The sequence below is a fragment of the Fringilla coelebs genome (genome assembly GCF_963513975.1).
Source record: "Fringilla coelebs genome assembly, chromosome: 19".
NCBI classification, from domain to species: domain Eukaryota; kingdom Metazoa; phylum Chordata; class Aves; order Passeriformes; family Fringillidae; genus Fringilla; species Fringilla coelebs.
In genome coordinates, this window is record NC_140045.1 from 896890 (window position 1) to 921171 (window position 24282).

The following is a 24282-nucleotide window of genomic DNA, read 5'->3' on the forward strand; positions in this document are numbered from 1 at the left end:
GGAGCAGGAGCTGCCTGTGGAATATCTCGTGGTGAGGGGGCTTCGCTGCCGACATCTCCGTGGGGACATCTGGGAGGGAGCAGGAGGAGAAAGGTGCATCTGGCAGGCACATTGCTGGGCAGGATTCCTGTGCAATTCCCTAAATCCATCCCTGCTGCCTGGTAAACACTGCAGCCAGAGCAGCAGGTACTGATTTGGCCATTAAGGAGCAGCAGAACAGAATTTATTGTCACAAAGCCACCGTTTGCACACAAAGAGCCTCTTTCTCTTGATTAGAAAATGGAAACAAAGCATAATTTTCTGGGATTCAGAACATTCCTGAGGCGGGGGATGGGCCAGCAAAAATGTATTAAGATTTTCAGACAGGGGATTATGCGATGCAGCTGCCAGATTTGTCGAGCTCCCATATTGGAGTTTTTAATCTTCCTCTCCATAAGCTCCTCCAGCAGCTCCAGGGGTCAGGTCCCTGTGCCCAGGGCTGAGGGCTGCTCGTGCCCTCTCCTCAGAGCCCTTCCAGCCTGGGAGCTGCTCCTGGGCTGCAGAGCTGCGAGGGAATGTTGGGTTTCAAAAGGTCAGAGGAGCTCAGGCTGTGGAGCTGTGAGCTCCCTTCCAGTTCCTCCCAGTTCCCCCTCCTTCAGCTGGCAGCAAGGAAAAAAATGACAGGACGTGGTGAGATGCTGGTGTCCAGACACTTCTGGGGTAAAGGGTGGCACCAGCACATCCGCTCTGCTTGCAGGTTCCCAAACAGCAGGAGTTTGGGGCTGGGGGTACTGGGAGTGCCAGAGCAGGGAGGGAACACTCAGCAATGGGCTGGGAGTGAGAGAGGCAGTGAGGGATCAGCGTGGGATCAGCAATTTGGGATCAGCAGTGACTGATCAGCAAGGATTGATCAGCACTGTAGGATCAGCAGTGACTGATCAGCAGTGATTGATCAGCAGTGACTGATCAGGAATTTGGGATCAGCAGTGACTGATCAGCAATTTGGGATCAGCAATTTGGGATCAGCAGTTTGGGGTCAGCAGTTTGGGGTCAGCAGCTGCATTCCTGGGCTCTGGGGGCTCTGGGGGCTCTGGCCCTGGGGCTCTGGGGGTCTCTGGGGTCTCTGAGGTCTCTGGCCCCCGTGGCCCTGGCCCAGCCTGGCCTGTGTCACTGCAGTGTCAACGGGGACGTGCGCTTCTTCGACCCCCGCATGCCCGAGTCCATGAAGGTGCTGCAGATCGTCAAGGGGCTCACGGCCCTCGACATCCACCCCCAGGCCAACCTGTTTGCTTGGTGAGTGCTGCTGCTCACCCTGCAGCCCAGTGAGCCCTGCAGGGAGCACGGGGAGGCTCCAGGGGATCCCAGGGAGGCAGCAGGGCTGGAGTGCCGGGATGAGGGGGTGGTTTCACGCTGCCAGAGGGCAGGGGTACACGGCACACTGGGGGAAATCCTTCCCTGGCAGGGTGGGCAGCCCTGGCACAGGTGCCCAGAGCAGCTGGGGCTGCCCCTGGATCCCTGGCAGTGCCCAAGGCCAGGCTGGACAGGGCTGGAGCAGCCTGGCACAGTGGGAGGTGTCCCTGCCATGGCAGGGGATGGAGCAAGGTGGGCTTTAAGGTCTCTCTCAGCCCCAACCATTCTGCGATCCCTGGAGAGGATGATTTCTCTCCACAGACAACATTCATGGGGAGGTGTTGGCTCTACTGTTTTTAACCCCACCCCAGCAGTGCAGCTTCTTTCCTGTGCTTGCTGCTCAGGAGCTTTATCCCTTTTTTTATCCCTCAGTGAACCCTGGACACTGGCTCCCTGTTCTGTGTCTGTATTCCTGGGCTCTGCCTGGGGACCAGCAGCTGCTCCACAGCCAGTTTGGGGTGCACTGGGTGTGTTTGGGCACCAGTTCTCTGTGTTTTCCTGTCCCAGGGAGCACAGCCCGCTGTGGTTCACTGAATGCTCTCCCACTCAGGGACATGGCCGGGCACACAGCTCAGCCAGGGGCTGCAGCAGCAGCAATTTTGTCCCCTCCCAGCACCCCCAGTGACTCCAGTTGTGTCCCTTCCCTTCCAGTGGCTCCATGAACCAGTTCACTGCCATCTACAACGGCAACGGGGAGCTGATCAACAACATCAAGTACTACGACGGCTTCATGGGCCAGAGAGTGGGAGCCATCAGCTGCCTGGCCTTCCATCCTCACTGGGTCTGTACCCGCTGCTGCCCCGGGGGTGGGCAGAGCTGTCCCAGCCCAGCTCTGCAGCTCCAGCGGCTCCCGAGCCCTCCCAGCCCAGCTCAGCCCCGCCGCCGCCCCGGAGCTGTCCGAGGTGCCGCAGCCGGGCAGGCTCACGCTCCCCCGTCCCTGAATTCCCGGCCTTGCTCACTCACAGCTGGGGCTGGGCAGGCAGAAACTGCGCCTCGGGAGCATGGGAGAGCTGTGGAATTAAAGGTGTGAGCTGGTACGGCTGGAATGAGGGAGAGAAAGGAGATTCTGGGGTCTGTCACAGCTGGAATGAGGGAGAGAAAGGAGATTCTGGAGTCTGTCACAGCTGGAATGAGGGAGAGAATAAGGAGATTCTGGAGTCTGTCACAGCTGGAATGAGGGAGAGAAAGGAGATTCTGGAGTCTGTCACAGCTGGAATGAGGGAGAGAAAGGCGATTCTGGAGTCTGTCACAGCTGGATTGGGGCAGAGAAAAAGGAGATTCTGGAGTCTGTCACAGCTGGAATGAGGGAGAGAGAAAGGAGATTCTGGGGTCTGTCACAGCTGGAATGAGGGAGAGAAAGGAGATTCTGGAGTCTGTCACAGCTGGAATGAGGGAGAGAAAGGAGATTCTGGGGTCTGTCACAGCTGGAATGAGGGAGAGAAAGGAGATTTGGGAGTCTGTCACAGCTGGAATGAGGGAGAGAGAAAGGAGATTCTGGGGTCTGTCACAGCTGGAATGAGGGAGAGAAAGGAGATGTTGGGGTCTGTCACAGCTGGAATGAGGCAGAGCAGGAGATGTTGGGGTCTGTCACAGCTGGAATGAGCAGAGCAGATGTTGGAGTCTGTCACAGCTGGAATGAGGCAGAGCAGGAGATGTTGGGGTTGTCACAGCTGGAATGAGCAGAGCAGATGTTGGGGTCTGTCACAGCTGGAATGAGGCAGAGCAGATGTTGGGGTCTGTCACAGCTGGAATGAGGCAGAGCAGGAGATGTTGGGGTCTGTCACAGCTGGAATGAGCAGAGCAGGAGATGTTGGGGTCTGTCACAGCTGGAATGAGCAGAGCAGAGGGAGATGTTGGGGTCTGTCACAGCTGGAATGAGCAGAGCAGAGGGAGATGTTGGGGTCTGTCACAGCTGGAATGAGCAGAGCAGGAGATGTTGGGGTCTGTCACAGCTGAGGGGCTCTGCAGTGCTTACACAGAGAATCTGGGTACTGCTCAAGGAGGAGGGAGGTCCCTTTGCTAACCCAGGGAGGAGAATAAATGGAGGAGCTGGAAAACCTGAGAAAACAATGAATGGATGGGAAAATTGGGGGGAGTTATGAGAGTTGTTTTAGAAACCTGCAGATCAGCTCACAAATATTTAATATGTAATGGGAAGAGCAGTTTGCTCGTTAAACAAGCAAAGCAAAGCCCTGTCCAGAGGGGCCAGGTCCCCTCACTGCAGGAAATTCTCATTTTCAGCCCAGCCATGGCTCCTAACGAGCAGATTTGCAGTCATTTAGAGAAATTATGTTGGCAGTTGGCAACTAATAGTGCCCATAATTTTTCCCTGTGGCTGAAATGGGCCTGTAACTCCTGCAGAGCTGTGGAGCAGCTGGATGTCCCTGCTGAATGTCACTGTCACCTGTGCCTGCCACTGCTCCACACCTGGACCTTGGAGTGGGTCACAGGAGGGGCTGGGAAGGGGCTGGAGCCCCAGGAGGGGCTGAGGGGGCTGGGAAGGGGCTGGAGCCCCAGGAGGGGCTGAGGGGCTCAGCCTGGAGCAGAGGGGGCTCAGGGGGGACCTGCACAGCTCCTGGCAGGAGGGGACAGCCCAGGTCGGGCTGTGCTCCAGGGAACAGGGACAGGAGCAGAGGGAGCAGCCCCAGGCTGGGCCAGGGGAGCTCAGGGTGGGCACAGCAGGAATTTCCCCACGGAAAGGGGGCTCGGGGACTGGAGCTGCCCAGGGAGGCTCGGGGTGCCCGTCCCTGGGGTGTCCCGGGCCAGACAGGGTGCGGAGGGGTGGCAGGTCCTTGTGGGTGGCCCCAGAGGGCTCTCCCAGCCCGGGTGAGGTGTGACCGTGTCTGTCTGTCCCTCTGCTCTCCCGCAGCCCCACCTGGCCGTCGGCAGCAATGACTTCTACATCTCGGTGTACTCGGTGGAGAAGAGGATCAGATGACGGCCCCAGGGCGGGGCTCCTGTACATAGAGAAATCATCGACTTGAATGTTTCGTGTTGGCTGCTGCTGCACCCCATAACTTGAACATTTGTTCTTCTGACTTAGCTACTGATGGGTTTGACGAGGGGAAGAGACAATCTCCTGGTTTTGTTTTGTTTTGTTTTCCAGCTATATCCTCTAAAAGCTACAGAAAAGGAACATTTATTTTTGTTTCCACTGGTTGGCTTCTCTGTCAGAAACACGGCTCCTGAGCTCGGAAGGACTTGGATGAGGCAACGCCCTTGGAAGGGTCTTGTTTTAGTCTTTGTTCCTTGTTTTGCTGCAGCGTGGGTTCTTCAAGGACTGTCAGGACTCACCTCCAGCTCCACAGGACCCTCCAGCTGCTGCCAACCCCGTGCCAAACCCAGCTCCCGGGCCGGGGCAGCCACCCCAGCGTGGGATGCAGCTGCCAGGGAGGCAGGGCAGCATGACCCTCCTCCTCCTCCCTGCCTGCAGCCTGCTCTCCACTGGAGGCAAGGACAGACCTGGGCAGGCAGGGATCCTGCAGGAAGGGGCTCAGGGAGATGGCAGGAGCAGGGCAGCATGGCCCACACCCTAAAGCTGCATTGAGGAAGAGGAGAGAAGAAAGGGAGCGAAGATCTCCAACGTCCCAGCGAGCCTGGAGCACGTCACTGGTGTCACTGGTGTCACCACCTTCCTTCCAGCCGGGCCCAGGGTGCCCGTGGGAGCTGGGGGCACCTCGGGCACTGCCCTGCTGTGCCACTGTCCCTGTGCCACCTGCACGGCCACAGAGCCCTGCCCTGCTGCTCCCCGTGCTCCCCAGGGCTGCTGGGCACCCCCAGAGGCCAGGGTTGGGCACCTGGGGCTGCACACCACGGCTGGGGCTCCCTGGGGCAGCAGGCACCGAGCACAGAGAATCCCTGAGGAGGAGGAGGGAGGCAGCTCTGAGCTCCCTCGTCCCAGCTGTCTCATCCTCTGCACCTTCCACGTCTGAATAATGAATGTTTTGTACCCTGGGATCCCTTCTGGGGCTGGGGATGGCTGTGGGAAGGGAGAGCACAGCCAAAGGACAGCTTTCCTTCCAGAGGGGCAGAACTCCCTGCAGGAATTGCCAGTGCTCCTCCAGCAGTGCCACGGGACCTGCAGGCTCCAGCAGGGTGAGAGAAGGGCTCAGAACCTTCTGTGAGTGAACTGAGGGGAGCACAGTGAGAGGGAAGGGCTCAGAACCTTCTGAGAGTGAATTAGGGGGAGCACAGTGAGGGAAGGGCTCAGAACCTTCTGAGAGTGAACTGGGGAGCACAGTGAGAGGGAAGGGCTCAGAACCTTCTGAGAGTGAGCTGAGGGGAGCACAGTGAGAGGGAAGGGCTCAGAACCCCTCTGAACTGCCAGCTGTGCAGAGGGGATGCAGTGAGGAAGGCTCAGAGCTGTCCCTGTGCAGAGGAGGATGATGATGCAGTGAGGAAGGCTCAGAACTGTCCCTGTGCAGAGGAGGATGATGCAGTGAGGAAGGCTCAGAACTGTCCCTGTGCAGAGGAGGATGATGCGGTGAGGAAGGCTCAGAGCTGTCCCTGTGCAGAGGAGGATGATGCAGTGAGGAAGGCTCAGAGCTGCCCTGTGCTGGGGAGGATGCAGTGAGGAAGGCTCAGAGCTGTCCCTGTGCAGAGGAGGATGATGCAGTGAGGAAGGCTCAGAACTGTCCCTGTGCAGAGGAGGATGATGCGGTGAGGAAGGCTCAGAGCTGTCCCTGTGCAGAGGAGGATGATGCAGTGAGGAAGGCTCAGAGCTGCCCTGTGCTGGGGAGGATGCAGTGAGGAAGGCTCAGAACTGTCCCTGTGCAGAGGAGGATGATGCAGTGAGGAAGGCTCAGAACTGTCCCTGTGCTGGGGATGATGATGCAGTGAGGAAGGCTCAGAACTGTCCCTGTGCAGAGGAGGATGATGCAGTGAGGAAGGCTCAGAGCTGTCCCTGTGCAGAGGAGGATGATGCGGTGAGGAAGGCTCAGAGCTGTCCCTGTGCAGAGGAGGATGATGCAGTGAGGAAGGCTCAGAGCTGTCCCTGTGCTGGCCCTGGCTGCCCCATGCCCACCCTGCTGCCCTGGCACCGTGTCCCTGTGTGCTGGGGCACTGGGGCCGTGCCAGGGAAGGGCTCTGGGCTCCCCGAGGTGCCCCAGGGGCTCTGCCTGGAGAGGAGCCCAGGCACGGTGGAGCCCTGAGCACCATCCCCATCGGGGGTCACACCCCAGGATAATGAATCAAAGGCTTTAAACTCCAAACTACCTAAAAACCCCCGTGTAATTACCCAGAGTTAATTATGGTCTAACAGAGCTGTGCCTCTTCCCGGGCTGCCCGCGGGGGTGGAACCGGAGTTTGGGATCTCACATAACCCCTTTAACACTCACAGCTTCAAAAACGATGGATTTTTAACTCGTATCAGTGTGTTTGTGAAAGGAACAGGACATTCCTGGCTTGTGGGAGCTGCTGCTCCTGCCTGGCTCTGCTGCAGCCCCACGTCCAGGACGGGGAATTTTAAGGAATTTGGGCTTTTACCTGAGCGTGGGTGGGCTGTGCTTCCACAGGTCTGATGCAGAGATTCAATCATGGGATCACAGAGTTTAACCAAGGGTCTGGAGAGCGTCCTACCTTAAAAGTTCACTTATCTCTATTTATTTTACAAAAATAAAGTTTAAAAAAAATATATAAAAACCCCCACACGATTGTAATGTGAGAGTAAAAACAATTACAGACAAATAAATGGTTAATAAAAAATAAATGCAGAAACACTTCCTGGTGTGAGGATCCTTCTGTGGGGAGGCCCAGGAGGAGCCAGGTGGGATTTGGGGCGCAGGGCTCGGGGTGTTGGTGGCAGATGGATCACTGCCTGGGGGAGCAGCAGGAATGCCAATCCCGGGTGCAAATGCAGCTCTGGGGCGCTGGCTGCAGCCCCAGGGATCCGTGGATCCGGGCAGTGCCGGGGACACCGTGGGCTCGATGGGCTGGGGGCTCTTCCACCCCAAACAATTCCATCCTCTGGGAATGAATCGGGGTTATCCCTGGAACCCCAGCCCCTGCAGCCTCCCTCCCACACCTCCCATCCCCTAGATCCTATTCCCTGCATTATCCCCATTCCCTATGTTATCATCCCCATTCCCGATGTTATTATCCCCATTCCCAATATCACTACCCCAATTCCCGATATTTTTATCCCCATTCCCAATATTTTAATTAATTAATTAATTAATTAATTCCCATTCCTGATATTCATTCCCGATATTTTTATCCCTATTCCCGATATTTTAATTAATTCCCATTCCCGATATTTCAATAATTCCCATTCCCGATATTTCATTAATTCCCATTCCCGATATTTTTATCCCTATTCCCGATATTTTAATGATTCCCATTCCCGATATTTCATTAATTCCCATTCCCGATATTTTTATCCCTATTCCCGATATTTTAATTAATTCCCATTCCCGATATTTTAATAATTCCCATTCCCGATATTTCATTAATTCCCATTCCCGATATTCCCGTCCCCAGCGCGCCCCCCAGCGGCGCGCTCCCGCCACTGCCGCGCTCGCTGCGCGTTGTGCGGGGCCGGGCCCCTCGCGGCCGCCGTCGGGGGCGGGCCGGGCCGGGCCGGGCCGGGCAGGAGCGGCCATGGGGAACCTGTTCGGGCGGAAACGGCGGAGCCGCGTCACGGAGCAGGACCGGGCCGTGCTGGTGAGCGGGGCATGGACCGAGCCGGGCCGGGCCGTGCCGGGGAGATGGGGGAGAGCGGGACGGACCGCGCCGGGCCGGGAGGGGGGGCACGGACGGCCCGGCTGGGGCTGAGCGGCCCCCGGTGCCGTCGCTGACCGGGCGGGGAGTGGCGCTGCTTGAGGCGGCGCTGGAGCTGTCAGGGCTGAGCCGTGACCCCTGTCCGTCCCTCTGTCCCCCTGTCCGTCCCCCTGTCCCCTTGTCCATCCCTCTCTCCGCCCGTCCCGCACCCCCCGTGTCCGTCTGTCCCGCAGCAACTGAAGCAGCAGCGGGACAAGCTCCGGCAGTACCAGAAGCGGCTGAGCCTGGGGCTGGAGCGGGAGCGGGCGCTGGCCCGGCAGCTGCTCCGCGACGGCAAGAAAGAGTGAGGGGCCGGGTGACGCTGCCCGAGGGACCGTGCCAGCGCCGGGGTGACACCGGGAGGGAAACACCGCTCGGGGGGAGTCGGGGTGCCGGCAGCGTTTGCCTTGGGAGGGACTCACAGCCCGTCCCGTTCCACCCCTGCCATGGCAGGGACGCCTCCCGCTGTCCCGGGTGTTCCCGTCCCCATCCAGCCTGGGCTGGCAGTGCCAGGGATCATGGGGCAGCTGCTCTGGGCACCGGTGCCAGGGCCTGCCCTCCCTCCCAGGGCAGGATTTATTCCCAGTACCCAGTTTGCTCGTCCTTGCTGCTCCAGGAGCAGGTCCAGGCTGCTCTTCAGCTGCACACAAGTTGTCCCCTTTTAGCAGAAGCACAGAACAAGCCTGGCTGTGGTGGGCTCCTTTAGGCTTCAGCTGCTTCATCCCTCTGTGTCCCCCAGGAAAGCCATGCTCCTGCTGAAGAAGAAACGGTACCAGGAGCAGCTGCTGGATAAAACAGAGAACCAGATCAGCAACCTGGAGCGGATGGTGAGCCAGGCCTGGGGGTCTTCTGGGGCGGGGATCCCCTGGGGTTCCATTCCATTCCAGTGGCAGGTCCTGGCAGGTGTTCAGCCTCTGTCCAAGGGCAAATGTCTCCAAAATTGTGCGTGAGCCACGATTGATTTTCCCTGGAGACACGGAGTGGTGTGTTTGGAACTGCAGGCCCCCTGCTAAATGTGTGCTTTGGAAATTGCTGAAACGTTACTCACAGGGGGATGGCTGCACTGGGGCCTTCCTGGCTCGTGTCAGCCCTGTCATTTCAGAACTGGATGTGTTTGGGTTTGGGGAGGTCTCAGCTGCGACTGGCAGCTGGAAAATCCGGTGAAATCACCTCAAGGGCTGTTGGACCTGCTGGTGCAGCTGCCTGTGCTGAGCTTTTTGTGTGGATGTTTCCTGCTGCTGGTGCCACTGGCAGGACTGAAAGGGCTCTAGTGATTCCTCCTTGCAGCTTCTCTGGCAGCCTGTGTGTGCCTGAGAATGGCAACCATGGCATTGTTTAGGTGGGAAGAGCCCTCTGAGCCCCGTTGCTCCCCAGCACTGCCAGGGCCACCTCTGTGCCCAGCTGCCACATCCCCGTGTCTGTTGAATCCCTGCAGGGTTCACAGGGCAGCCTGTGCCAGTGCCTGGCCAAGGTGGGACAGGCTCTTCCCTTTCTCCTCCACTGCAGGTCCAGGACATTGAATTCACCCAGATTGAAATGAAGGTCATCGAGGGCCTGAAGATAGGCAACGAGTGTCTGAACAAAATGCATCAGGTACCCTGGGCTGGGGCACCTCAGAGGGGCTGGAGCTGCCTCCCTGCAGGCCCTTCCCACAGCTGCCTTTTGGCTCTGCCCTGCAGGTTATGTCCATAGAAGAGGTGGAGAGGATAATAGGAGAGACGCAGGATGCCGTGGAGTACCAGAGGGTGCGTGCACGGGGGCTGGCAGCAGCCTCTGCACAGAGCTGCTGGGCTGGGCCCTGCATCCACGGGCCACCAGGCTGGGCTGTGACGTCCTTCCCTGTCCCCCACAGCAAATAGACGAGCTCCTGGCTGGCAGCCTGACCGAGGAGGATGAAGATGCCATTCTAGAAGAATTAAACGCTATTACTCAGGTGGGGTTGAGGTTTTTGTGGTTAAAGTCCACATTTTCGAGAAGCTGTTTTTAACAGCAGTTAAAGTTCCTTTTTGCTACTCTCAGAGTTCATTCTGGGGGGAGATGTGGGCCGCTGTCCCCCCTTGCCTGCCCACAGCTGTGCTCTGTGGCACGTGTGACACGTTGTCTGTCATGTCCTCGCAGGAACAGTTGGAGCTCCCAGAAGTTCCTTCGGAGCCGCTCTCAGAGAAGATCCCAGGTATGTTCTGCTTGCACAGCTTTGGCTGCTGGTGCTCCTGTCCCCTGCACTGCTCTGAGACCCTGTCCCAGTGTGAGTGTCTTGGGAGGGGACAGCAGCTCCTGGAGCGGGGACAGGCCCAGCTGAGCTCCTTTGGCATCTGCTCACTGCCTTGGGGAGCTCCCCGTGTGGCACCTGCTGTTCCTGTCACATCCTGTAGCTGCTCTGAGGCAGCCTCCTGCCCTGGGACACCTCATTCCATCAGGAGGCTCCATCAGGAATTCCTTCCTTGCCTGAGCCAGGCAAGGCTTCCTCCCGCAGCCTTGGGCCAGTCCCATCATACAGCACAGGGTGATTTGTGGATTCACCCTGCACAGCACTGGATTTCCCTGAGGCTTGGCATGACTTGGAGCTCTTCCCACCTCTGGAAGCAGTTGGATGAGGATCACTGGAGTCCCACAGTTCCAGGACTGTCGGAGCTCACAGCTGCTGGTCCCTGAGTGTTCCTGAGCGATCTGAAGCCTCGGTGGATGGATCTGTGGGAGAATGAGGCTGGGAAGTGGGACAGCTCACTAAGAAAATGACCAGACAGGCCCTGGTGGCCCTGCCTGGCAAGGAAGGAGCCCACCAGGATTCATCAGGTGTCTGTGCTGAGGAGCTGAAAACTCAGAGTGGCGAAGACTCCTCCTGGGACAGCAGAGCCCTGAGCTGGACCTCCCTGCCTGTGCGAAGAGGAGCTGGAAGAAACCATTTATTTCCCTCTGTGGAATCTGCCCAGGAGCAATCTGGCACGTGGGGAATGGGGCTGGTTTCCTTGGAGCTTGTTTACTCCTAAACAGGGCTCAGATGTCAGCACTGAGGCCAACCAAAACAGCCCAGGGGTGAGGGCAGAGCTGGCCCTGCTCCTCCTCCTGCCCAGGAGCTGTCCCTGGCCTGGGAGCTTGGCTGGGCGTGTTCTGAAAGTCTGTAATTGTTCAGTGCTCTGCAAAAGAGGCATTTCCATGTGGGAGTGTGGGATTATTTATAACCAATTTCCCTTTGTTCAGGTGCTGTGCAGAGTGAGCCCTGGATCCTTCTCAGGAGATGGCTATTTGCAGGATATTTGCATTCCCTGTTTCTGTAACAAGTTTCTTTTCCTTCCACAGAAGTGTCACCCATCAAGAACAGGCCAAAGCCAGAGCTGGTGGCAGCATCTTAACTCCCAGTGCTGGGGATTCCCCCTCCAAACTTTCACCCTGGACAGTTTGCCCTCCCAGTGTGTGCTGGGAGCGGGCAATGCCTTGGCAGCATCCCAGCTGTGCTGGGTGGATTGTGGAGCAGGATTCCCTGCACAGGGTGGGGAACCTCAGCTGATTATCGCTCTTGTATCAAGATTATTTTCTAGTGCTTTCTTTTTTTGTAACTTAAAATCCAAACTCACTCAGCTGCGCTGTCTCGGGATTAAACAGCAACTCTAAATCATCCAAAGCCAAATTTTTCTCTGTAGGTTTGATTCTAGTGGTCAGTCTGCCTTTGCTCTGGCCAAATCCCAGGAAATCAGAGTGGCCATGTTTGTGCTGGGCATGGGCTGGGAGAGCAGCAGCCCTGTGGAGCACTCTGGTGTCCACATCCCTCTGTCCCCTCTCTCCTGGGTCCATCTGTGCAGGGCTGGCCGTGTCCCTGTCCTGCTGCACTGGGGCAGTGCTGGAGCTCAGGGCTGGGCTCAGCCTGGCTCACACAGGGCCAGCCCCAGGGGTTGGTTTGGGCCGGGCCCAGCCTGGGTGCTCAGCCCCGCTCCCCATGCTGTGAGCTGAGGAGCCGGGCAGGGTTCAGCCCTGGGCTGGCAGAAACCTCCTGCCGTGGCAGCACGGAGCTCCTGCCCGTGTCAGGAGCCAGGATTCCTCCTCGTGGGCTCTGCTGCAGCGTCAGAGTTCAGCTTTGCCTGGCATGGACTGATGGACCCCCCAGACTCTGCTCTGCTGCTCCTGCCGGACGCTTCCTCGGGGACTCGGAGCCGTTTCCTTGTGCTGCTCTGGACACGGGGCCTGAACTCCAGAAATCAGCACTCCAAAGTGCTCTGGGAGCAGCTGCAGGGAGCCCCAACCCCCCTGAGGACTCCCTGGGATGCCGGAGGCTCTGGAACGCTGCTGGCAGCCAGGTGGTGGCAGATTTGGCTGCTCTTGGAACGAGCTCACCTGCCAGCTTGCAGATGCTCTCCAGGACACTGCAGATCTTTATTTATGTTCTTGAAGCCACAACTCTTAATCTGCATTTCTGTGACAGCAGAAGGACCGGGGGGTCCTTGGAGACTCTGTGGGGTTGTCATTGGGGTTGGGGATCTGGTGCTGGACAAAAAGTGACTCCAGGGGCTGGGGTGCTCGCCGTGGTGCTGGGCCAGCAGCAGCTCTGGGTGGAGTTGTGCTCTCCATGTCCTCTCTCTTGTGTTCCACAGACTGGCCAGGGCATCCTCATCATCCTCGTGTGTCCCCAGGGCAGTGAGGGCCTTGGAGCCACCCAAGTGCTGTGTCCTCACTCATGTTCCACACCAACCCCCCAGCCCCTGGCCCTGTGTTTGACACCAGCACGGTGCTGGCAGAGCGGCTGCTGCCTCTGGAGCTGCCCGGGGCATTGGATGATCCCAGGGCCGTGTCCCTGGTCACCCCAGCCCTCCCAGGACAGGACAGGTCCTGCTCTGCTCCCGGTGGTTCATTCTCTCTGCTCAGTGCTGGCTGTGCTGCAACGCAGCCCATTCCCACCAGAGAGAGCCTTGGCTTCACCAGTGCCGTGCTGGCAGGAGCGTTTCTTCTCCTTCAGGGCTCCTTCAGCCGCTGCCAGCGGGTGCTGGGCTGTCAGCCTGGCCCTGGTTCCTCTGCAGGGCGCTCCCAGCAGGGTCTGGAAGGGATCTGTCCCGGGAGTGCAGCTTCCACCGCTGGTGCTTGGGGAAAACCCTGTTCCCGGGGTTGGCATCGCCACGGGAGAGGCCTGAGGAGGGTGTGCTGCAGTCCCTCTGCTCTGGTTTTCTCTCTGGTGAGCGTCCTGAGAGCAGCAGAGATGAGCCAGCCCTCCCCAGGGACTCTGCCAGGGCCGGGCCGGGTCCTGCTGGCTGCGCTCCTCGGGGGTGGGGGGAGGGAGCGGGGCTGGTGCTGAAGGGGTTAATGCAGCTCCTTCCATTCCTTGTTGTCACAGTGGAGAGGCCATCCACTGATCCGGCAGGAAAGTTGGGAGCAGGTTGGCCGCAGCTTTCTCTGCTGATCGCTGCCCCAACTGGAGGAGGGGCCGGGAGTGGGCTGTGACCTCTGGGCTGTGCTGTGACAATAAACTGGCTCCAGTGGCTCCACCGACTCCTTCCAGCCTCGTGTTTGCACAGGGAGTGTTTTGGATGAGCAGGAGTTGCCTTGCTCCTCCCTGCTCCTGGGAGAGATGTGGGCAGATTTCAGAGCAGGCTCGGTGTGTGACACAAACAGCCCCGTTTGGATGGCCCTGGGTGGTGACAGTGCTGGGACAGTCCTGGCACCACCCTGGTGGGGCTGAGATTTTTGAGAGCATCGGCCGCTGGGTTTAGAGCAAGGCCAAATTAGGGGATTTGTAAGAATTACTCTGGAATTGTCAGACTGATCCACGGCCACTCCGTGCCCAGACTCAGGGCTCACGTGGACGTGTGGCTCCCTCCTGAGGGACCTCCCTGTCCCATCCCGTCTCAGCTCCCTCTGTAGGACTCTGTGCTTCCATCCCTGTGGAGCTGTCCATCCCCTGCCCCAGCCACCACCGAGCCCCTGGGTGTGACTGTGCCCTGTCTGGGATGGGCACAGGGGCTGGGGACACCCCACGCTCAGGGTGAGCGCCCGCCCGCTGCAGGGTGTTCCTGAGGCTCCGGCTGTGCCTGGGCAGCAGCTGCTCCCTCCTTACTCTGCATTTACGTCTCTCCTGCTGCTGAGCAGCGCGATGCCCCAGACCCCCCTGCCTGCGCCAGCCAGGCCCTCGGGGCGGCTCAGCCCCCCCAGCTGGGCCCTGGGAAAGCAGCTGTGCCGAGTTTGGAGTGTTTAATTAGCGCTCCCCGTGCCCCTCAGCTGTGGCAGCGGGGCGGGAGCCAGCTCCCGCCGGGAGGGCTGCGCACAGAGCTCTTCCAGCTGTGTTTGAGTTGGCCAGATGTTGAGCGAGAGGAGCGTGGAGGCAGCGCTGCTCGGCGTTAATTAAACCCTGGAGAAGAGGAACAAACCTCAGCTCCTGCCTCGGCTGCCCCGCAGCGCCCGGAGCCCTCCCTGGAGCCCACGGCCCTGGCACGGCCCTGGCCCCTCTGGAGAGGTTCTGGCCACGGGACAATGCCCAGGGCAAACCTGCCGGGGCAGGCACAGCACAGTGACAGTGACAGGGAGCAGGGAATGTGACAGTGCCAGGGAATGCAGCGTTCCCAGGGCACTCACTCCTCCTGGATCTCGGTGCTGTTCCCAGCAGCTGCTGTGGGATCCCTGTGCAGGGCAAGGGGGAACCGAGGAGCTCTGCTGGGAGATGCTGCTGCCCATTCCCTGCTCTCCTACAGGGACAGTCCCTGTTCCATGGGGACCCTGCCCCATCCCATGGGGTGTCCCTGGCTGGGAGTGCTGCCTGCAGAGCCTCCGTCCCACACCCCGAGCGAGCGAGATCCGAGATGGGAGCAGGAATTCCAGCCAGCGTTATGCAAGCAGCAGTGCCTTTAAATAGACTCCTCTTCCTGCTGTCCAGGAGGCAGCTGGGCACCACCACCCCTCCCTGGGGCTGTGCTGGGCCCTCCCCAGCCACCCCCACCCCTCCGTGTGCCCGCAGCTGACACGAGGCTGGTTTGGGGCAAAGGCCGGGAGCTGCCTCCCCTCCTCAGCAGCCTCTCCCTGGGCTTTGAGGGAATTGTGTACCAGGAGGTGGTGGCAGAGCTCTGGCAGTTTCCATGCCAACACAGCTGGATGGCAGCGCTGCCGGGGAGGGGGCTGCCAGCCCACCCCCAGAACAGCTGCACAGCCCAGAACAGCTGCACAGCCCCAGAACAGCTGCACCCCAACACAGCTGCACCCCTGACACGCTGCCGTGCTCCGCTGCCTCCGATGTTTCCTGGGTCACCCATGGAAAATCAAAACAGAGCTGAGAGCCCCAGAGGTGTCAGATCCATGGCCTCTCATCTGGGTCCTGCTGCTTTTTGGCACGAGGGGCTCAGAGGCCCTGGGGGCTTTCCCTGTCCCCCCTCAGCAGCCCTCAGCTCCCCCCCAGGGGAATGAACTCACAGTGCCCCGTGTCCCCCACCCTCCCTGGCAAACCCTGACTCAGAACCAGGCGCAGTTTGGTGGATCTTTCATCTTCCTCCTCCTCCTCGTCTTCATTGTCCACACCCTGAGCTTGCCCTGCCCTGTGTGGGGTTCCAGGGTGGGGGCACTCTGGGGTGCTGCACTCTGCCCCCAAACCCTGCAGTGCCAGCCCCCCATCCCCGCTGCCTGCTCGGACACCCTGGGGCCAGCCCCTGGCTCCCTCCCTGTCCCTCTCCCGTATTTTCAGTGCCCCGGTGTCACGCTGAGTCACCAGCAGAGTAGAAGAGGCTTTGGCAGGGAACAAGCCCAAGTTTTGATAGTTCAACTGTGGGGGGGGAAAAAAAAAAAAATCAGCGCAATTTCCTAATTAGAGCGGCGCTGGGAACAAAGCGGGTCTGTCCCCACGGCCGGGAATGTGACCTTTGCTGGCTCCTGGTGCCAGACGGGAGCTGCCACTGCTTGGCAGGGCTGAGGTGCCTCGGCAGGGCTGAAATGCCTGAGCAGAGCTGAGATGCATGAGCAGGGCTGAAATGCCTGAGCAGATCTGAGATGCATGAGCAGGGCTGAAATGCCTGACCAGAGCTGAAACGCCTCAGTAGAGCAGGGCTGAGACGCCACAGCAGGGCTGAGATGCCTGAGCAGGGCTGAAATGCCACAGCAGGGCTGAGATGCCTGAGCAGGGCTGAAATGCCACAGCAGGGCTGAGATGCCACAGCAGGGCTGAGATGCCACAGCAGGGCCTGCTCTGCCATAGGAGCCAGAATTCCTCCTCCTGGGGGACACGGGACCCGTGGCCATGGGTGGAAGGAGCACTGGGAGGTGGCGCTTGTCCCCGTGTCACCACTTTTGCTGCCCTGCCCTGCCGTGGAATGTGGCTCCTCAAGTCGTGGGTGAAGCCGTGGCCACGCCAGGTGTCCCTGAGGGCCAGAGCTGCCACGTGTGGGTGTCCCCAGCCCATGTCCCTGCCTGTGTCCCAGCCCGGGTCCCCAGCCTGTGTCCGTGTCCCAGCCCATGTCCCCAGCCCATGTCTGCGTCCCCTGCTCGTGTCCCAGCCCATGTCCCCAGCCTGTGTCCGTGTCCCTGCCCATGTCCTCAGCCCGTGTCCCCGTCCCAGCCCGTGTCCCAGCCCGTGTCCCCTGCCGTGGCTGTCACTGGGGCAGCCCAGCAGAGCCGTGCCAGGCTGCTCCGGGGCTGGCTCCGTGATTAATTAGCGAGAGAGGAAATGAGAGGAGAGCAGTGCAGGGCTGGGCTGTGCTGGGAGCAGGAGGAGCCCGTCCCTGCCGAAGGGCTGGAGATGCCGTGCCGGGAGCTGGGTGCCCTTGGGGCTGGAACAGGAGCTGGGGAATTTGGCGCCGTGTCCTTCAGGCCCGAGATCCAGCCTTTGGCTGCTTCCCGAGCTGGGATGGGCAGCCACAGCCCTCAGAAGTGGCCACGGGACAGGCAAATGGGGCTGTGGGGCCGCCACCAGCCCAGGGCCAGCTTGAGGGACACGAGGGGGGACACGGGCAGGGCATGGCAGAGGGACCTGAACCTGTCCTTTCTGCCAGCTCTCTGTCACCGGCTGGTCCTTCCCAGGCAGGGCTGGGCAGGGGGGAGGCAGCCCCCAGAGGTGCCCAGAGCCCCCCAGGATGCCCAGAGCCCCCAGCAGCACCTCGGCTCTGCCCCGGACGCTTCCCCGAGCTCAGCAACGTGATGCAAAATCCCATCATACCAATTATGCAAATCGCATAAACTATTCCTGTTATTCGGAAGGATCCCCAGAGAGCTCCTTAGCGCTGTAATTCAGCATTACTCACTCGTGAAACAGGCGCTGGGGCAGGTGAGGAGGGACAGGTGCCCCAGCCGGGCAGGGAGGGGGACCCAGTGCGTTTTGGGGCTCCCCCGGAACACACAGCCCTGCTCCCCCAGCCCCAGGGCCGTGGCAGAGGCTGGGTTTGCTGTGGAGGCCTCCCAAGCCCCAGGGATGGCAGCAGGGATGTGTCTGACTGTCACACAGCCACTGCCAGCCCCGCTGCCCCTCGCCCTCGGGCAGCAACCAGAGCCTCCCTGCATCCTTCATCCCTCCCTGCATCCCTTATTCCCTGCCTGCATCCCCCATTCCCTTATTCTCTCCCTGCATCCCTTGTTCCCTCCCTGCATCCCTTATTCCCTCTCTGCATCCCTCATCCCTCCCTGCATCCCTCATCCCTCCCTGCATCCCTTATTCCCTGCCTGCATCCCCCATTCCCTCATTCCCTCCCTGCATCTTCCCAGGCCCGGTGCAGCATCCGCAGCGCTTTGTTCTCCCACCCACTCCGAGTTTCCTCCGTCACTCCGGCTCCTCCCTGTGCCTGCGCTCCCGGGAGCCTCCCGGGAGAGCCGAGGCTGCTCCAGCCCCGGCAGCCCGGCCCCTGGGGGACACGTGGCAGGGCTGTCCCCCCGGGGAGCCAGGGGGACACGTGGCACCAGGAGTGTCCCAGCCTGCCCGGCTGCCTGCAGCCCACGGCCACGGGGAGCTGGAGCTGGGGTCCCTCTGGGGCTGCCATCAGTGTCCCCAGGGATGGCAGCCAGTCCCCGGGCTCTGTGACCCTCCCCAGGGCAGGGCTGGGTGCTCGGAGGCACAGGGTGACACGTGTGTCACACCAGGGAGCAGAACTGTCCCCAGACCCCTGGGCACAGCAGCTTGCACTGCTGGGAGTCTCGTTCAGCTGCTGCTTCCAAGAGGAGTAGGGGAGCCCTGGGATGAAGGGAGGGCAGGTTCTTTTTGGTGCCTCAGTTTCCCCTTGGTGCAATCAGCCAAGCCTGAGGTGGGAGCTGGGATCGCTGGCCCAGCACTGCAGCTCCCAGCCTGCAGGAGAGAAGAAGGGCCTGGATTGCTCATCCTTGGCTAATCCCCAGTAAATGGCTTTGCTGGGTTTGCTCGGCAGGATTTAACTGCTGGGAGCTGCTGGCACATCTCCAACCCAGGGACAGCTCCTGAGTCCTGAGCCCTTGGTGGTTCAGGGACCAGCTCCCACCAGCACCAACAGCGTCAGGATCAGGGAATGGGCTGGGCTGTGTCTCAGGCTAGTTGGGTGTGTGTTCTATTGCCATCTGTTAAAGGTGGGGCAGTTATCTTCTGTTAATTGGGCAGTTTTCTTTATCTCTTCCACACCCAATCCCCCCTCCAGGAGATCTCTGCTGTCCATGGGCCGTTTATCATTAATTATCTTCTGTCCATGGCCAGTGAGTGTCCCTGCAGGGCTGATCAAATTCCACCATCCCATGGGGAGATGCTGTGCCCAGGGCAGGAGCCAAGCATTCCTACCTGGATACAATCTGACCTGGAGCAGCAATGCAGCCCACTGCATTCCCAGAGGAGCAGCTTTCTCCTGCCCTGCATTCCCAGAGGGAGAGCAGGCCCATCTCCAGCAGCCCTGCAGCTGCAGAGGAAAACTCCCCCCTTGTGCAGGATCCTGCTGCAGCAGAACCACAGCTGGCACTGCAGGAGGGCTGAGCCCCCGTGGGATGGGGCTGTGCCACCCCTGGGATGGGGCTGTGCCACCCCATGGGATGGGATGGGACTGTGCCACCACCATGGGATGGGGCTGTGCCCCCACCCTGACACACAGGGGGCAGGTTGTATTCTCACTCTGGCAGTGGTTTGGTTTTGTTTGTACTATTGCATTTGTATTTTCAGTTTTCCTCGTACAGAACTGTTATTCCTACTCCCATATCTTTGCCTGAGAGCCCCTTAGTTTCAAATTCATAATAATTCGGAGGAGGGGGTTTGCATTTTCCGTTCCACAGGAGGCTCCTGCCTTCCTGAGCAGACACCTGGCTTTCCAAACCCACACGGCTGCGAGGGACCTCAAAGCTCCTGGGACATTCTGCTATCCCAGGCTGCTCCAAGCCCTGTCCAGCCTGGCCTGGAACACTTCCAGGGATGGGGCAGCCTCAGCTTCTCTGGGCTGTACCAGCTGTACCAGGGCCTGCCCACCCTCCCAGGGAGGAATTTATTCCCAGTATTTGACCTAAACCTCCTCTCTGCCAGCTCGAGGCACCTGCTGGACTCCTGGTGAGCAGTGGCTGCTCTGCACAGGCGAGGCTGAGTTTGGGAGGATGCTCCAGGACCTGGGAGCTGTGTGGGGTTTGCTGGCCCAGCTCCTCAGTGAGGTGCTCCAAAGGAAGTGGGGGGACAGCCTGGGGTTGAGGAGGGGCCCCCGAGGAGGGCCGGGGACAGAACTGAGGGAGCTGCTCAGGGAAAACACGTCCGGTGCTCGTGGGGGGTTGGTCTGGCTCAAACCCACCTGGCCGACTCCCCAGTGACCCCCAGATGTCAGAAAAATCACGTTTGGATTAATTTAGAAAGAAAAACTTCCTGACACAGCACAGGGAGGGCTCGCAGTGATGTCAGGGCTCTGATGGAGAAGCCATCTGCCCAGGACCACGGCACAGGCAGTTCCTGGGAATGTCATTAGCACGGTGACACTCGGGTACACACCTGCCCTGCTCGGGCTGTGCAGGGCACCCAGGGCTGGGTGGGCTCAGCCTTCCCTTCAGCACGCTCTGAAAAGGAGGAATACAGAGCCAGGGGCTGCCACGGAGCCAGGGAGACTGAGTGGGGGAGGAGATGGAGGTGGCTTCTCCAGCCTGGTCCCGTTCCCTGCCTGGTCTCTCCTGCTCTGGCAGTGCCAGAGGAACCCAGTGACCGCCTGGAGCAGCTGGGGCTCGATCTTCCTTGGGAAACTCTCACCATTTCCTCAGGGACTGTGACAAAAGCCAGCACTGGTGCCATGATGGTCCCTCTGCTTCCTGCGCTTTGTGCTGGCCAGTGCCACATCCCACTCAAACGCCCCAGGGATTCCAATCCACCTTTATTTCTCCTCTCTGCATGTCACCAGAGGCTTCCCGAGTCGCTGAGGATGTGGCAGCTCTTGGTGACCCCACAGTGCCACGTTCCCCTCCCTGGGCAGTTATGCTGCCCTGCAGCACCTCCCTCCCGTGTCCCTCCCTGGCAGCCAGTGGGGTGGCATTCTGGGAGCAGGGAGAGTGTTCCCAGGCTGGGGACACGGAGGGAACTGTCCCTCGGTGCAGCTGCTGTCACTGCCCTTGGACATCACTGCTCCAGCTGCTGCTGCCCCAGCCATCACTGCCCCAGCCATCACTGCCCTGGCCATCACTGCCCTGGCTGTCACTGCCCTGGCTGTCACTGCCCCGGCCGTCACTGCCCTGGCTGTCACTGTCACAGCCACCACTGCCGCGGCCATCGCTGCCCCGTCCCCACCCTCCATCCCCGTGCCAGGCACATGACCCGGCCGGGAGCGCTGGCAGGATGCCACGCTGGTAATTAAGAAGGAACCTAATGAAACTTCGAAAATAGCACAATTTCCTCCCCACACCTGCAGCCGAGCGGGGTGGATTACATAAGTTATTGTTGCCACAGCAACTTCGCTCCACCCGGGGCTGGAGGTGGCCGGTGCCGCGTGTGCCGCGGTGCCGTCACCCCGGGGAGGGATGGTGGGGCTGGGGCCGCTGCCAGCCCCGGGGCTGCTGCCTGCTCATCCCACTGCTGTTCCCAGTCTGCCGCGGTGCTTCCCCACGCTGCACCCACGGCCCGCGCTGGATGGTCCCGCCTTCACACGGGCACATGGGGAGGCGCCGGGGGATCCAGGTAACCCACGGGACTCGGGCACCATGGTTACCCTGGGCACGCTCCAGCTGCCGCCGAGCCCCGCGCAGTGAATCACCCTGACAAAAAGGCAGCGAGCAGCAACCAGGAAAAAAAAAAATAAATCAAAGGCAATCAAAGCAAAGGCTCCGGCACGAGGCAGCGGCAGGTTTTTCCTGCTGAGAGCTCCCAGGGAGCCGCGGGAGGCGCGGGCGCCGCTCTCGGCCGTGGGCAGCGCGGGCAGCCCCGGGCGCCGCCGGCCGGGAGGGGACACATGGCGAGAGCCGGGGACGAGGAGAATCTGCTCCGTGTGGCTCTGGCTGCGGGGAAATGAACTCCCCGGCTGCTTCTAGGGAGCAGGGGGATACGAGGGAGAAAGGTTTTCAGCGCTCAGATTCCGGGGATAAGGAGAAGCAGAGCATGGGAGGAAAGTGGAGCGGCTGTCTGCGAGCAGGCCTAGATGGAAGAGATTCTCTGAGGGCCGTCCCAAAAGGCCTCTTTTATTATCAGAAATTACAAATCCTTTTATCTTCCTCACCAGAGGAACAGCTTGTTTGAATTGCTGGGCTGTCACACTGGAATTAGATGCAAGAACCCCCCACATCCATGACGTAGCGAAGAACTTACATAACGTAACTAAAAATAAGGTGATGGAGATGCAGAGAGAGGCACTCTACTCCTGGCTGCTCCATCCTGAATCCTTCCCCGACGCTGGAGAGCCAGCGAGGTGCTGGTGTCTGGCTGAGGGAGCCGGCTGTGTCTGGCCACGTGGGGTGGAGAGGGAGAGTGGCACCGTGGTGTCCCAGCAGGCACGCAGGCAGCCAGGCATTCCTCTGGGGACACCTCCCAGGGCACTCCTGCTCCCACAGCTGCTCCCTTTCCCCAGCCCCAGTGGGAAAGGGTTAACTGCTCACTCCAGAAACATGAGAGAAATCCTTCTCATGGGCTGTAAATTCTTTGCTGTGCTCTGGAGTGTGGAACCTCTGAGGCAGAAGCCAAAACGAGACCCAAAGGCAGCCGGAGGGAGCGGCTGCCCCTCCCGGGCCTTGCCAGGGCGGGGAGGGAGAGCGGGAAGGGGAACAGACACGGGAGGTTTGGGACCAAGGTATCGACCTGGGCTCCTTGTTCTCGGAATTGACGGGTGTGAGGGAAAATAACACACTCAGCAGCTTAACTGTTTCACTGCTCCTCGCAGCAGAGAGGAGGGAGAGGAAGGAGGCTCCGTTCAACCATGGCTCACCCTGCGGAGAGCGGCCGTGCCCAGGGGAGGAGGGCACAGGGAAGGGGGACACTGGGCCTAGGGCACAGGGATGGGGACACTGGGCCTAGGGCACAGGGATGGGGACACTGGCCCTAGGGCACAAGGATGGGGACGCTGGGGATGGGGACACTGGCCCTAGGGCACGGGCCCGCTCCTGGTGTCCCTCAGCACCTGGGCAAAATCCGCTGCCTGGCCCAAGGCACGGGAAGGACAGGGATGTGTGGCTTGGGTGTCCCACAGGAGCTGAGGGAGCTCTGGCAGGAGCCTCCCATGGCAATCCTGGCTCTCCTGGCTGCCCAGGACAGCCTGGGGACAGCGAGGGGCAGGCAGGGGCTGGTTTTCCTTGGGCTGAGCATCCCCAGCTGTAGTCGTGGTGATGGCTCATCCCACCTCTGCTCTCTCGGCTCCCTGGACAATGTGCACCCTCCTTCCCAATACCCCCCAAACCACGAGCAGCTCTTCCTTCTCCAACTGCTTCTCACCCATCCCCTCCTCAGGGCACAGCTGGGGATGGAGCAAAGCCCCACTCCAGCAGCTCAGGGATGTGGGGCACAGCCAGAGCCAGGGGTGGGGTAAAGCAGGGGGATGGTGTGGGGTCGTGGGCTGTGGGGTGAGCTGCGGCAGGATTGTAGGGTGGTTTATGGGGTGTGGGATGGGCAGCGGGGTGGAGGAGGGGCACGGAGTGCGAACGGGCTGTGGAATAATGGGGTGCGGCATGGGGAATGGGAATGGGGATGGGGAATGGGGAACGAGCATGGGGAACGGGGATGGGGAATGGGCATGGGCTCCCGCACGGGGGGCGCGACGCAGCGCATCCCTCTCTCCATCCCTCCCTCCCCCGCGATGCTCGTACTCCTCTCGCCACTCCCAGCCCCGCACGGCACGGCCCGGCCCGGCCCGGCTCCTCCCCGCGGGGCGGTGCGGGGCTGGCCGGGGCGGTTCGAGGCGGGCACGGCCTCCGGGAGCTGATAAAAGGCCCGGCGGCCGCCGCTCCGCGCTTTCCCCGCGCCCGCGCCCGGCCCCGCCCGCCCGCCCGCAGCCGCCCATGGTGCTGCCCGGCCCGCCCGGCATGGCCCGCTCCGAGGAGGTGCACCGCCTCACCGAGAATGTCTACAAGGTGAGTCCGCAACAGGTGGCCGGCGGCGGCCGGCCGCTTTCCCGTGCTGGAGTTGTTTGAGTCATCGGAGCGGTCGCGTTTCGCCTCCCCGGGACGCGCGGGGGCAGAGCGGGCGCGGGGCGCGGGCGGCGCCGCCGGGACCGGCCCTGGGATGTGCCCGGAGCCGCTCGGCCGGGCCGCCGGCGGCCGCTGGGGCACCCCCGGGCCTTCCCCGGGCACCCCCAGCCTTGCCCGGAGTGCCGCGGGCCCCCGAACCCGCGTGGGGATGTCCGAGCCCGGTGGGCAGCGCTGTCCCCGCATCACCCCGAGCGGGGCGGCCCCGCGCCGCCGGCGCTCGCTGCTCTGCCACGAGCCGGAGCCCTCCGAGCCTTCCCCGTCCCCCGGAGTTGGGGAATTCTCCGTTTTTCCTTTCTGCTGTGCTCCCGGTGTCCTGAGAAAATGCCACAATTTGTGTGGTTTGAGTTCCCCCCGAAGGAAGCGGTTTCTGCTCTGCTGGGTCTTGAGAGCGAGACTAATAAAACTGCTGTAGCCTAACGTGTAACGCAGGATGTCGTTTGTTAAACTGGGAAGCTTGCACGATTTCCTGTGATTTAAGGGCTTGGATTGAGTTACCTGGGAGCACAGAGCAGGAAAAAAAAAAAAAAAAAGAAGAATGTAGTACAAAAAGTACCGAGGCAGTGAAGTTGTGAAGTCTTTTGGTTTTGGAGATTCTGGTGTGTAACAGCTGCT

General features: G+C 60.6%; 3 protein-coding genes across 6 annotated transcripts in view; all 3 read left to right on the forward strand.

Annotated features, from left to right (window-relative positions):
• The window catches only part of RPTOR (regulatory associated protein of MTOR complex 1), a 99575-nt gene extending 95176 nt beyond the window's left edge, over positions 1-4399 (forward strand). For both annotated transcript variants that reach the window (XM_084218414.1, XM_084218415.1), the window contains 3 exons: positions 1156-1272; positions 2041-2170; positions 4259-4399. In XM_084218414.1, the coding sequence (XP_084074540.1) occupies positions 1156-1272; positions 2041-2170; positions 4259-4327 (316 nt within the window). In that variant the 3' untranslated portion in view covers positions 4328-4399. The remainder of the gene's footprint in view (positions 1-1155; positions 1273-2040; positions 2171-4258) is intronic.
• A 3554-nt stretch (positions 4400-7953) lies between these two features.
• Positions 7954-11770, forward strand: CHMP6 (charged multivesicular body protein 6). The gene is made up of 8 exons (XM_084218560.1): positions 7954-8049; positions 8340-8449; positions 8885-8972; positions 9652-9738; positions 9825-9890; positions 9998-10078; positions 10264-10318; positions 11443-11770. The coding sequence occupies exons 1-8, from the start codon at positions 7987-7989 to the stop codon at positions 11493-11495; spliced, it is 603 nt and encodes a 200-aa protein (XP_084074686.1). The 5' UTR covers positions 7954-7986; the 3' UTR covers positions 11496-11770.
• Positions 11771-23471: 11701 nt separating this feature from the next.
• The window catches only part of BAIAP2 (BAR/IMD domain containing adaptor protein 2), a 35814-nt gene continuing 35003 nt past the window's right edge, over positions 23472-24282 (forward strand). For all 3 annotated transcript variants that reach the window (XM_084218351.1, XM_084218349.1, XM_084218350.1), the window contains exon 1: positions 23472-23553. In XM_084218351.1, the coding sequence (XP_084074477.1) occupies positions 23482-23553 (72 nt within the window). In that variant the 5' untranslated portion in view covers positions 23472-23481. The remainder of the gene's footprint in view (positions 23554-24282) is intronic.